Source organism: Dromiciops gliroides, chromosome 1 (genome assembly GCF_019393635.1).
Source record: "Dromiciops gliroides isolate mDroGli1 chromosome 1, mDroGli1.pri, whole genome shotgun sequence".
Taxonomy (NCBI): domain Eukaryota; kingdom Metazoa; phylum Chordata; class Mammalia; order Microbiotheria; family Microbiotheriidae; genus Dromiciops; species Dromiciops gliroides.
In genome coordinates this window covers 591,369,695-591,384,460 of record NC_057861.1, presented here as the reverse complement: position 1 = coordinate 591,384,460, position 14,766 = coordinate 591,369,695, and the positions used below count along the sequence as shown (strand labels likewise).

General features: G+C 35.2%; 1 protein-coding gene across 1 annotated transcript in view; it reads right to left on the bottom strand.

Moving 5' to 3' along the window:
• Window positions 1-14,766, bottom strand: part of USP7 (ubiquitin specific peptidase 7) — a 96,696-nt gene that overhangs the window by 1,775 nt on the left and 80,155 nt on the right. The window contains 19 exon segments of the mRNA XM_043986420.1: window positions 47-137; window positions 839-853; window positions 855-875; window positions 877-912; window positions 1,531-1,650; window positions 2,964-3,063; window positions 5,844-5,944; window positions 8,025-8,063; window positions 8,065-8,103; window positions 8,206-8,240; window positions 8,243-8,313; window positions 8,990-9,006; window positions 9,008-9,058; window positions 10,108-10,261; window positions 11,259-11,326; window positions 11,328-11,360; window positions 11,742-11,808; window positions 11,913-12,009; window positions 14,533-14,638. Coding sequence (XP_043842355.1) covers window positions 47-137; window positions 839-853; window positions 855-875; window positions 877-912; window positions 1,531-1,650; window positions 2,964-3,063; window positions 5,844-5,944; window positions 8,025-8,063; window positions 8,065-8,103; window positions 8,206-8,240; window positions 8,243-8,313; window positions 8,990-9,006; window positions 9,008-9,058; window positions 10,108-10,261; window positions 11,259-11,326; window positions 11,328-11,360; window positions 11,742-11,808; window positions 11,913-12,009; window positions 14,533-14,638 — 1,261 coding nt within the window.

The following is a 14,766-nucleotide window of genomic DNA, read 5'->3' as shown; positions in this document are numbered from 1 at the left end:
AGGTGATAAGGAATGATGGTCTAAAACTCAAGGTCAAGGCACTTACCCGGCTGAGCCTCAAAATCTTTCAAATTGACTTCATATTCATCTTCATTTATGTACTGGTGTCGACCCATCATTACAATGGCAAATTTAAACTTAAAAATAAAAAAGCACAAAAATAAAACAAAACAAAAATTTTTTCAAGTCTGAATATCAGAGGCAAAATGTGACATTGCTGAGGAGATTAATTTTATTAGTAGCACCAGTTTTGATATAATAATATACTGAGATTTCTCATATAAATAGATATATCCTTTGGTAATAATGAAAGCAAACCATGAGGGAGAGGTGTAGTGTTATTTTCATGGGCTTGGTAGGGAGTATAGGGACTAATGAAAGGAGGAGGATAAATACATGAGAAGACAGAGTTATTGAGATAGGGGGCCTGTTAGCATGGCTCCTAGTAGGGACAAGCTAGAGATGGATATTCTCTCCTATCCCAAACTGTGCATTTACTTTACAAACCAACAATGCCATAAATCTGGGGAAGTTAAAGCTAAGGCTGGATAGGGGGAGGAGGCTCCTCCATTGAGCTGAGGTAAGGTGTTTCCCGCCTTCTAGATGGCTCATCAACATGATATTTATCAGGGAAACCCTAGTCCACACTAAAAACTAAAACACTAGAGTTTAAAGAAAAGTTTGATTATTTGTGCTAGCGAAAACAGCACATTTTACATCATTTTCAGGAGCAAACCTTTATATTGTCTTTATTAACAATAATTAACATTAATAGATCACTTATAGATTCATACAAAATGATTTTACCTCCTCCTGCAGATATAAGGTAAACTCTTACCTTCTCAAACTCTTTTTTCCTGGATATCTAGCATTGTTTTGAATTCGTTTCATCACTTCTCTGAAATGTTCACCCTATAAATTAAACAGATATAGCCAGTGATATTTAAAAGATAGAAGATTCCTTTTGGGGAGCAGCTTGGTGGTGCAGTGAATAATAAAGGCCCTGGATTCAGAAGGAACTGAAGTTCAAATCCGGCCTCAGACACTTGACACTAGCTTAGCTGTGTGACCTTGGGCAAGTCACTTAACCCGCACTGCCTCACCAAAAAAAATGTAATTGGGAAATATTTAACAAAATAAATATTTTTTAAAAATATTCCTTTTGAAAGTTTCAACCATTACGTTTCAAATGAGCCACATGACATTTAAATACAAAAGCAAACAAATTCACAACAAACAGAAATACATTAAACGTCAACTCTGTGCAGTGCCCCAGGCAAGATGTCAGAAGAAAATTCAAAATTATGTAAGCAGGCTACAGCCCTCATGAAATCCACACTGAGTAGGAAGAAAATGAAATATAAGTTTTCCCCAGTTTTAAAAATCAAGTAATAGTTATTATTCAATTTTTTAAAACAAAAGCAAATCAGTGAATAAATTTATTACAATTTTAAAAAAAGAAAGAAAAAAAGCAAAGGAAAAACAACAATTAACCTATTAAGAAGGATCATTTTTTAAAAAATGACTTACCTGGTGTATCCTGAGCAAAAATGGTATACCAAAAGTTCCAAAGACCTCTTTGTGGAAATGAGCCACTGTGATTAGCATCTCATTTTCTTTATCTATATCTACCTGGTCCAAGGGTATTTCCTGTAGTCAAATTAAATATTCTGATCATGAGCAGTTCTGATAAATAATTTAGAAGACAGAAATAGGTAGATTTACAATTAAAACACAGACACTAACAAATCCCAAGGTTGTTTTTTTTTGTTCTAAAGTCATTTCTAAACTACAGTAGCCAGTTTTTTTTTTAAAGGATATATTAACAATCAAAATTCAAATTATTTTCAACATAAAAGCACAATTCTAAGATACTTATTAAATAATGGTTTCAGAGAAACTAGGGCAGGCTTATATAAAATAATGCAGTGTGAAGTGCAGAATAATTTATTTGTACTATGACATCAACATTATTTTAAAAAACAAACTCAAAACACAACTTTGAAAGCCTTAAGACTTGTGACCAACCATGATTCCAGAGGAACAATGATGAAGTATGATACCCAAGTCTTGACAGAGAGGTGGATGGACTCAAGTACAGGTCTGGCCATGTCACCCTGACTCTCATCACACAATAAAATCCAATGGCTCCTTAATGGCCTCCAGGATCAAACAGAAAAGCCTTATGTTTGGCATTCAAAGCCCTTCAAAATCTGACCCCCTACTATTTTTCTAGTCTTCTTAAAACTTCATTATGTCCGGCACAAGACAACCCATTCTACTGACTCCAGGCATCACTAGCTATTTCCTGCATCTGAAATTCTCTCATCTCTATTTCCTGGCTTCCTACAAGTATCAGCTTAAATCCCATCTTCTACAAGAAGTCTTTCCTGATTCCCCTTAAAGTTAGTGCTTTCCTTCTATTGACCATCTCCAATTTATCTTGTATAGATTGTTTTCAAGGTGTCTCTCCCAGTAGACTGGGAGTTCCTTGAAAGCAGGGGCTGTCTCTTACCTTTCTTGTACCCTAAGAAATAAGAAAAAAAACACATAGCAAGCATTTAATAGATAAATGTTTGTTGACCAACTAGCTGAGTCCATAACCTCTCTGTCCAGAGGTGAGTAACATGAAGAAGTTATGAAGTAAGATGACTAGTACCTAATGGGGGCTTTCTCCTGGAAGGAACCAGAAAGACTTTTAAAAAATCATGCCATTGGGATAGAACCCTCTGAAACATTTTTGCTCAAAACAAAAACTTGCTAATTCTCTATTTGCAGAAATCTCTAGAAGCCATTCCCCCATGAATCAGAAGGCTATATTAACTCTAACATTAAGGAAAAGACTTAAGTAAGAGCCAGTTGCATAATCTAATGACTGCTAGTTCTTCACAAAATTTAGCTTTTATCATAACCAGCCAATTTCCTTGCAAAGGAAATTGTTCTAAATCTCACGATTTACTAACCTCTATTCGAAACGTTCGACTTGTTGCAGGTGATAAACATTCTAACAATTCATCTTCCTGATGGACACCAATAATTTTGTAGCTTACAATTTCTAGCAGCCTTAAAAATAGGAAATGAGTAGAAACAGAATTAAAGCAAAAGATTATTTTACAAAAATGACTGCTTGGATTAAATTACTAGAACTAGTGGTACTTTCTGAACTTATCTATTCTAAATTTGTCTAAATGGATTCACTTTATAAAGGTGTATCACTTAACCAAGTTAAGAGTTCTTTTGGTTGAAATGTCAAAGGGGGGTTTTCCTTAATTGTGGAGGGAGGTGGGGAGAGAAAAAAATAGATGCTAATTGGGAAAAAAAATTCAAAGAAAGAAAGTGTGAGAGGGAAAGATGGGATAATGAATAAACACTAACTTTAAAACTATACAAGGACAGATATCATTAAAAATTACATCTTAATTTTTAAAACTTCCATGATTCAAACTGAATGATCCCTTAAGATGGCCTAAACATGATATATTCTTATTAAAAGAGTTATAAGATTTGATGATGTCAAATAAATTTTATGTTTCAAGGGTTTTTCATTCAGCTGTCTCTGCTGAATTTTGGATAGTGTAATTAACACCAAAAAAATGTGTTGGGAAAGGATAGAAGAGCGGAGGATTTAAATTCAAAATAATTAATTCTTTGCTGATAAACTTTTGAGAAAAAATTTGGATGAACAAGAGAATGCAAACAACAATAATCTTGGATTTGTTGTTTCCATTTGAAATTATTGCTCTGGAATGAGGAGAACAACCCTCTCTTTGACTTCAGGCCTCCCAACTTCTGCTATGCCTGTCATCTGAGGGTAGGAGGAGTGGAAATTATGAACATCCTCACACCTGGTCATACCCTTCATATCTCAATGACTCTGAACCCCTGTGGAATAATCCAAACCCCCAACCCACCTGATTCCTCATTCCTACCCTTCCCCCCCCTTAACTCTCTCACCCAAAGGTGTGTGTTTCCACTGTGCTCTCTGCAATGCTGGTTCCATAAACAACACACTTCCCTTCATCTTAAATCTTGTCCTTTCCCTTGCTTTCCATCCACTAGTTCTTCCAGCAACCTAGCTCCCCTTTGATGACACAATCTCCTATCTGGTACTAGCCTGAACTTCAATTATTCTCCTTAACTCACTAGTCAAGGCAGAGGGAGCTGAAATACTCCTTGTCCCCCCACTGCCATCTTCCAGTTCTTCCCATGCTTCCATCACTGAATTACTTTTCTTCATTTGAGGTTACAACATCTACCATCCCATCAAATCTTGTAGCTGCAGTCTATAGAGCCCCAGGTCACTTCCCTTCTTCCCTCAGTGAGTTCAATATATGGTTGACAATTTTTCCTTCCTCTCCAACTCCAACCCACATACTAGGAACTGCCAACATACATATTGATCCTGCCAACCTTACCATGCAGTCCTTCAACCTACCCTACTCACCCCTTCAATGACTGACTGGCTCCACCCAACATCAGTCATATACAAAGACATACTCTTGATCTTATAATCATCCATAAAGAACTCTGAATTACTGCTTTCTGAACATAGTCTATTGGCTTTCATGCTTCTTCTGCCTTCGCTTACTCTTTGTCCACATTATATAACCTCTAATCCCATCTAACCTGCACTAGTCACTCTCATCTCACACTGACTTCTTGGTGAACCAATTCTTCTCCCCAGCTTCCTTATCATATCTCCAATTACACCCAGCCAAGCTTTAGCCTTTGGTAACTCCCAAAGTCACCATTGTGTCTGCTAATGAATAAAGGTTTAAAGAAACCACACACACACACACACACACACACACACACACAAAAGAAACCACACAATGATTCTGACTAGGTTATCTACAAGTTTATGTTATATAACCTCATGGGTCTGCCCTCATTGCTGCTAGGTGAACCTACTATACCTTCCATGTCAACTCACTATCCCATTCTTCAAACTTTTTCTTACCTTCTCAAACATCCCATGGGGATTTCCTTCTCTCCCTACTGTTTCAGCTGAGAACCTTGCCTGATATTTTAGAAAAAAAAAACCCCCCCAAAACTGAAGCCACTTGCTGTGAACGTCCTATTCTCCCTTCTTCCTCATCTTCTATTATTCAGATGTGGCCTGTCAATTTTTCTTCCTTCTTCCACCTGATGAAGTGACCTTTACTCTTAGGAAGGGTGTTACTTGTTCAAGAGATCCCATTCCAACAGATTGCTTTGTCTGTCACCCCCAATCTTTTACTTATTTTCAGTTTTCTTTACCCTGAAAAAACTTCACTTGATCCTTAACGTCCCCTTCCCGCTAACCTTTTGGGGCTAAACTTCTCAAAAAGGTCATTTATAATAGATACCTCCATTTCTTTCCTCTCACTTTCTACTCAGCTCCATACAATCTGGCTTCTCATTCCATCAAAGCTGCTCTCCGAAATTACTAATGATCTCTTAGTAACCAAATCCAGTGGCCTTTTGTAAATCATTATTCCCTTTGACCTCTTGGTAGCCCTTGACACTGTTGATCATCCTCCTCTCTAGGTTTTTTCCTCCTGGTTCTCCTTCTGACACTTGCTCTGTCTTTTTTGTTAGATACAAATTTTTTCTTTCAGGGCTGGGGAGGGCGTGGGGGGGGGGGGGGGGCGGTGGGGGTGTCTCCTCCATCAGATTATGTTCTTTGAGGGCAGAGACTGTTTCTTGCCTCTTTTTGCACCCCCACTGGTGAGTACAGTGTCGACTTGATGTTTACTCATTATCATCCGTGCAGATGAATATAACTGAATACCAAGACTTTGTTTTGTCATACTGCCTTTATACTTTTTCCATGAAAATGAAATTTTCCATGAAATGCTTACCTAAGTTTCCCTGATGCTTTCTCACATAGTTCTACAGCCTTTTTACATTCTTCTAACAGGTCCCGGACACACCCATGTTTGTCTGGATATAGTGTTATTTCCTAAATAGCAAAAGAATTAAAAACTTTCTGTTTAGAAAATACAAAATGGCTTTTTTATTTAACTCTTCCAATGTCTCACCCTCATGTGGAAGTAGCCAAGTTCTCAAGGTTGATGCAAAAAGAAAGCCAGCTACAGCAGGTCATATGCAAACTGGAAAACCTTGGAATAGTGGTTGTAGCAGCAACAAAGCAACAAACTGTGGCCTAAATTTTCCAAGCTAACTATAGAAACTCTTATCACAAGGCTAGATCATTCTCCCTTCCCCTTTTCCCCAACAATTTACTGTCTATTTAGGTATGGATGAGCTATTATCATCTACATTGCATCAGACAGTAAGATATTTTTGTAGCATTTTTAAAAAGCCTTTCTTTTACATTAACCTTGCGAGATAAACAGTATGTAACTTTTGCAAAGTAGTAAACAAAAGTGGTGTGACTATCTAGAATCACAGGACACCTACATCAACAAAACAGATTTTTCATAGTAAAAGGTGCCTGCAGTAAAAATCTAATCTGACCTGACATAATGTATGGAAAATGTTATGTTAAAAATGGCTATGTAGTAGTCTTATTTCTAAATGTCAACTTTAGATATGTCAAATAAAGATGTCCTGAAAATATCTGGAGAAACAAAGTTCTTATTTAACCAGAAAGTTTTAGAATGCTCCAATGTGCACTAACAAACCATTATATTTTCCTAAGGTGTGTATGGTAAGATAAAAATTTGATTTTACCTCATTATTTACCCATCTATTCCTCACCTGATTACTCAAAACTGAAATACTTTCAATAAAATTGAAATGACAAATACTGCTATTTTAAATTAAAACAAGCAAAAATATGTACAATATATTAAGATGATCTGAGACTAAAAATGTAGAATTAAAAAATTCATAATTTATCATGCTCTACATGCAAAAATTATGTGCAGTTTCCATAAAATTGATGAAAAATTCTTATAGAAAACCATTATTAAAAGAAGTTGCCACTGTTCTGAAAGGAGACTTCTGCTAGACAAAGAGGCCAAGTTCCAGAGGGAAGTTTTAGAGGAAAGATATATAAACCATATTACTTTGTTAAAGCTGAACATGTATAATTGCTCATAATTTTTTTCCAAATACATAAGAATAGTTTCTTGAGATAATGTTACATCTTTAAGTTTACTACAATTGCATTTACTTTTAAAATGGGCTCACAAAATGGTATAATTGCAATTTGACTAGCAAATCAGGGCAATATGCAACTTGTTTTTATTCCAGAGTAATAAATGGCTATGATAGCCTGTGTCAATTCTGAACCCAATCCTTTGAAGCCTAGGCAGAATTTTAAAAAATTTTACATCTAAAAAAGTCTTCAGGAGGATTTTTACCTGCTATGGCAATCAAATATTTTTAAATCCCGAGCCTTCCAGAACAAGATATATTTTAATAAGTTGCTAACCTTATATGCTGGGTCCCCCCATCCCACCCCATTGAAAGGGGAAATTGAAATATATAAAGGTGAATGTTTTCATTAGAATCATACCAAACTTTGCTAGAAGCAAATGGCCAGAGCACTGGGTCTGGAATCAGGAAAACCTGAATTCAAATCTTAACCACTCTTTGCCTAGGAAGCAAGCAAGGTGTCTCAGTGGATAGAGAGCTAGGCTCTAAACCCATCTGGGCTTTCAGTTATGTCCTGACCCCATTTAGGGATTTCTTGGCAAAGATACTGCAGTGCCTTGCCATTACTTTCTCCAACTCATTTTACAGATGTGAAAACTGAGGCAAAAAGGGTCATGCAATTAAATAAATCTGGGGCCACATATGAACTCTGGAAGACTCATCTTTCTGACTCAGGAATACCTAAATTCAAATCCAGCTTCAGATACTTAAGTAGCCATGTGACTCTGGGCAAGTCACTTAACTTTTTTGTCTTAATCTACTGGAAAAGGAAATAGTGAACCACTCTAGTATCTTTGCCAAGAAAACCAACAGATGGTATAGGTCCATGGCCAAAGGGCTAGATGTGACTGAACAATAACAAAACTTTGCTGAGCAAGTTCACAATCAGCTCATATTATAAATATCACTTCGCTTACCTCTTCCCTAAATTGACTGTTTAGCCAGATACATTTAAAAACTCCTCCGATTTTCAAAATCTGTTATTTTCATTTTCAGCTAGGAAAAACGAATACAGTTTAAACATATATCCACTTGTATTTTCTTCCCACCCTTTTTGTGATGATTTCCACTTCACTTATAAATGATTTGGCTTCCTACCTGCTGGTAGTAAAGTTTCTTGGGTTGTCTGGGTTAAAGAACTGCAGGAGATCTCTTAAAGTACCTTCATAATTATGTCTAAGAGGATTACCTGGGCCATCCCTATAACTACACAAGAAAAGAGTATATAAATATGATTTGTTTATGCTTACAGTCCAAACATCTGGCTGTACATACAGAAGCAAGTCACTATCTTTTTAATCCTGGGTATACAACTTAGGATCCACCATTTGGAAGGGAGAATTGGAATTACCTAAACCAACTTATTGTGATAATGTTGTATTTTTATTTTTTAAAGAAACAATCACAGGTGAAAAAAATCTTGCATCATGGAAAATACTACTATCAAATGTAATATTTATATATAAAAAGTTATAATATTCTGAAATCATACAACTGAAACTGCAAATAAAACAAGCATCCTTTAAAATTATACTTTGACTTACTCCTTTACATTTCAGGCTAATTGCCTGAAAAAGCTCTTTTCTTCCCATTCAACAAGTTTCACATGATCATCATCTTCCAGCTAACACACACTCTGCAACCAGTCACCCTTCAGTTTTTCAAATCAGTGACTGCAAAATATTAAAATACAAAACCTCCTACTCTTTCCTTGGGCCAACCCACTGCTATAATAGGAAGCAATGGAAAGCCAACTGAAAGTTGGTATGGGACAATTGAAAAAAAAATGTCTATAACTTGTTTTAAATGGGTTTCACTATACCAAAGAGAGCACATGAAAATGACAGGCTGAACAACACAGATTTCTATAAATACATCTTACCCTTGGGACTTGAAAAACCTGAAGAAGCATTGGATCTGTATTTAGCCTCTGTGCAACTGTCTTTGCAACCTAAGAAAGGGAAAGGTGGTGATGACAAAGTATGTCCCAAACTAGAGCTAAATTAAATTTAAATATGATTATAAGCTATAGAAGCATTGCCAGTTCTCTTGGTAAATATTCAAAAGCACAGGAATATGGATAGAATATGACCAAGGATATGGCTTTTTTATTGGCTCATCATGACTGGAGATAATCTTAGTCTCTGCAGTTTTGTTATTTGGAAGAATGTGAAGACCAAGAAAAAAACCCTCAGTATACTGAAATAAGCCTGCTTCATCCAACAAGAATTTTTTACTCATATTTTTACTTACCAAAGAAATGAGCACAACACTTTCTTATTAAATATTAACTTTTAATATTGTTCCATTTTCCAAATTATGGTATCATAGATTCAATTCTAACATATTAATACTACTGAAAATGAAGAAAACCAATTTATAGGCAATATACTGGAATACAAATTCTAGTTAATTGCCTAAGATGGACAACTGCTTTAAAATGGAAATTTGTTTTAGTGGGGTATGTGTAAGGATGGTCCAAATTCATTTTCTACTACTTAGTTGTAAAATGCCAAAGCTATGGTGGTAGAAATAAATTTGATTTAAGAAATCATATGCACCCCAACAGCTGATGCTTAAGGTTAATTTTTACACATACACATTATGTTGTGGTTAATGAACACCCCCACCACTACATACCCCAGATGTTAAACTTTCCCTTGTTAAGGGTGGGGGCTTTGGGTCACAAAAGCATGAAGAGTATGGTGAAGTATAAGCAACAAAGGCTTATACTTTGTGCAGGATGATGGAGAAGGAGGACAAGGCATATATCTTGTTTCTTTGGGAACATTTCAAATAATTAAGGAAAAAAGTTAAAAGTGAAAAGTACATCATGGGGAAAATTCCTAATACACTTTAAAGTATATTATGTGTTTTGAGTATGACCTATATTGTCAAAATAATCCAAGTTTAAAACTGATTCTCTGAACGATTTCTATATTGAAGGAAAAACTTTTTTCTACAGTTTGGGAAGCAAATATTCAAATTTGTATCATATACCTGAAAATAATTCATCCTATTTGACAAAGTAACAACAAACCCAGGATCATTAGGAATAGTTTTATCACAGAAAATGACATCCACACGGTGATACAGGTCTCTGAAATACTCCTTTGCAGTTGGTAGTTCACTGTTATCATTTTCTGGGTCATCTCTGAAAACAAAAACCTAAGTTATTAACTACTTAAAATATGTGATAGGAAAAATGGTTATTTTAAAAAAGAAATTTTCAATGAGAAATTAATGTGATGGAAATAAAGAATCTACATCATTTTGACATTTAAGTGTTATATTTTGTAGTTTAGAAGACTACAAGCTAGTACTTAAAAAGGGTCTGGTGCAAGACAAATCCACCCTAGAGGCATAACAATGGATTAGTTTCACAACATGAATGACACAAAATTTATTTGTAAAATTTCAAAAATAAGACTGGTTCCAATTGGCTATCCAAAATCTAGTTCTCAGATGATCAAATTAAGGATAAATAAAGCAAAGATATTGGTATTAGGTGATATTTAATACACAATTGACTATCTCTACTATGTCTATGACAGAAAGTATAGAAATACTCATTTTAAAATCACAATATAACCATGTTATTACCATAGCACATAGACTACAACAAAAAAATTCTCTACCTGACATCTATCTATAACTCATCTTTAATATTTGTTTGATACAAAGTAAAGTGAGGGTAATTTGAAAAACATATGACTAGGGAAATATTATAGTTCTTTACTTAATCCTTGTAAGATTATGGACTATTATTAGAAAGGATTTTGGGGGCCATCTATTTGTATATGGTCATTTTAGGGAAGAGGCCCAGAAAAGATAAATGATTTTCCCAAGGCTACCATGGCAACAGATAGCAGATTTAGGATCTAACTAGGTTCATGGACCCTAATTCAGTGCTCTTTCCAAAGCATCATACAAACCCCTTAATAAATAAGCTTAAAACCAAACACAACTAGAGAGCACATGAAATGTCAGGCTGAACAACACAGATTTCTGTAAGTACATCTTACTCTTGGTAAGTATATGGTAAACAGAGGCCAAATTTTAATTTCATGATAAATTCCTACCATTCAATAAGAAAAAGTTTAACAATTAGTTCAAAGTGATCAATAATTAAATCCTTCAAAAATACATACTTCTGAAACACTATGATGTCACCATCCATTAGTTCATCGAGTGCTTTATCAAGAGACACATCATAATCCCTGAATTCTTTCTGTTAAATTCGGTTTAACTTCCTATAGTAAAAGATAATATGAAAACAAAAACAAAGCAGCTTCTGTTTTATAAGAATTGAAAAAAAAACCCAGAAATCTAATACAATGCATGGCATTCATTTTCTTCAGTAAATAATATTCTTAATAATTTTAGCTTAATCATAAATTTTAGTTATATAAGGATTCTTAACTAAGCACCTAAGTCACAAAATCTAAATACAAAGCAGGCATAAAATTGTGTGATGCTAAATTTATTTTCTTTAAAATACAATATGGCTATAAAAGTTTGAAATTGTCACTACTTTACACAATTTAATAGCAACGAGGATGAATAAATGAAACTTAGAACTACAATTTAACATAGCATAGAATAGTATTGTAGAAAAGGTAAACAATCCAAACCTCATAGAGGATAAGGTTAGTTTCTTGGGAGAATCCTGCTCTTTCACACATAACTGGAGCAAGTCACCTAATAAAGAAAAGAAAATATGCATAGCAACACATCACAATGGAATATACTGAAATTTTAAGTACTAATATTCTAGACTGTAAGAGAAAAGCTTACGTAAAGACTTACGAATTTTACAGGATATAGGCGTATAGATATGTCCACAATAATTCAAACTCCGTGTTTTTGGATCATACATTTTCAGGAATAGCATTACATCATCTTAGGTTGATAGACAGATTTTTGTATACATACCAAATACACACACATCCCCATCTTAAAACCAAAAAACATATTAAGTTTAAAAAAGTTAATTTTTTTTCCATTTAAACTTGATTGGTATAATTAAAAAATTATTAATACCAAGGCCTCAAATTGTTATGTTGGACTTGGATTAAATGAATTAGTTACCCAACCAATTTTTTAGGTTTATTTGTTTATTATGATATGATTACACTTCAGTAAAGATGATACATTAGTCTATGAGCAAATAAATATAGGTTCTACTTTGAACTGTGACTTAGGCAATCTGTCAGTGTTATAGTAGATAAACTTCTACTGAACCCTAAATGTGGAGAAGTGGCCCTGAGGTCTTTTGAGTTATGCCAAAAGAGTGTAGGCACTAGCAGATTCCATAAAAAAGACTAGGCCTGGGGCAGCTAGGTGGTGCAGTGGATAGAGCACCGGCCCTGGATTCAGGAGGACCTGAGTTCAAATCAGACCTCAGACACTTAACACTTACTAGCTGTGTGACCCTGGGCAAGTCACTTAACCCCCAATTGCCTCACCAAAAAAAAAAAAAAAAAAAAAGGACTAGGCCTAATACTCTGTAATACATTAGGGACACTTAAAAAATGCTCAAAACTTTACCTGTAGGTAAATGCTCAAAACTTTACCCTGTAATATATCACATTTAAATAACAAATATGATCAATACAGAACAATATATCAATGAAAAGATGATCATGAACTGGTGCAGAGTGAAGTACAGTCAAGAAAACAATGTGTAATTAAGACAACATGAGGGCAGCTAGGTGGCGCAGTGCATAAAGTACAGTCCCTGGATTCAGGAGGACCTGAGCTCAAATCCCAGACACAGATATTTGACACTTACTAGATGTGACTTTGGTTAAGTCACTTAACCCTCATTGCCCGGCCACAAAAAAAAGACAACATAAATGGAAAGAACCAACCCTTTCCCACCAAAGAAAGGAAAGTGAATATTGCAAAATAACAGACAGGAGGTCCACGAATGGAGTACCCTATACATATTTTTGATATATCGATCAGTAAAATTTTTATTATATAAGATGGCTCTAAAGGAAAGTGGGTAGCAAAGAGCTGAATGAAAATAATGTGGGTGGCCATCAACTGGGGAATAGCTGAACAAATTATAGTATAAAATCTTGCTCCTTTCTGCCTCTTTAGACTTTGTTATAGCTTATACGCCCTCCAGGTATTCTATGATTCAGCACAGTGGTCTCTCAGTTTATCAGACATGACTCTCCATCTCCCATCTCTCAGCCTTTACACTGACTTTCTCCTTCTCTGCCCCCCACACCTCAGCTTCTTAATTTCCCTGGATTCCTTTAAGTCTCAACTAAAACCCTACCTTCTGCAGCAGGCCTTTCCTGGAATCTCCCTGCCTCTCAGCTACTAATTAATGTCTTCCACTTTTACATCACCTCCACCTACTCTCTATATTATCTTGCACGTACAAAGTTATTTAATATGATGCCAATGGGGCAGCTAGGTGGTGCAGTGGATAAAGCACTGGCTCTGCATTTAGGAGGACCTGAGTTCAAATCCGACTTCAGACACTTAACACTTACTAGCTGTGTGACCCTGGGGGCAAGTCACTTAACCCCAATTGCCTCACTTTAAAAAAAAAAAATGCACTGCTTGTAGGCAGGGTTTTGTTGTCACTGGGATTTGCCTTTATCTCTCCAGTCCTTACTTAGCACAGGGCCTTGTACACAGTAAGTGCCTAATAATGCTCGTGAACTAACTATAAATGTAATGATTATTACACCATTAAAAAATGAGGCTTGTAAGGTTATTCAAACCTGAATTTTTTTTTCTACCCGTCTTCCATTATTCCCACCTACATTAGCAGGTATTAAAGTATAGATTAATTTGGCTGACAGAATCTTGTCAAGTTCTTCATAGGCCTAAAAGGACAATTTTTACTTTTCTGTTTCATAGACTGTCACAGCCAAAGAATATATCACTTGAAGACCATCTATCGTCAAATATTGTCAAAGGCCATATATGGCATAGCCTGGTTATATTATATTGCTAAGTTCATCACTAGAAGGGTGGTCTCTTTTGAAGCATGTGCTAGATAATGAAGACCTATAACTTTTTTGACTGGAATTTTGATTTTATGTATTCTAATATATGTTAAATATATAAAAGGTTAAAATACAATGCATCCAAAAACCTCTATTTTACATGGAGGGATCTCAAACACGTACTTATATATCCTTAGTTCACATTTATGTATTGTATCGACATTAGCAAAGTCGAATCTGTTTGTTTTAATGGCCTTTTAAGAGCTCATCTCTTCTTTTCTGCTCAATCACATATGCATGGAGTTTCCCATAACCCCAGAATAGTCCCTTTCTTTCCTTAAATACTATTTACAAATGGTTTACAGAAATTACAAAAAAAAATACAACATATTAGGGAACACTGAATTCACAGTACCTTGTTCTTAGGTTTTATTTTTTAAGAACTACTTACGATCTTTATCAAACTTCGGTAATGTTGCCCCACTGGCAGCCATTTCAGGATCTACTGTTTCAAGAAATATCGTCCATGGATTTTCATTGTCACTGAGTTCAATCATCTATTTGGAAGAAACAGATCGGCATTGAATTTGGTAGCAAAAATTCGCATTCATAAAATGAATGTGGGATTGCATATTTCTACAACTTCCTAAGCTGGATCAAATAAGAGACTAATTACACATACAAT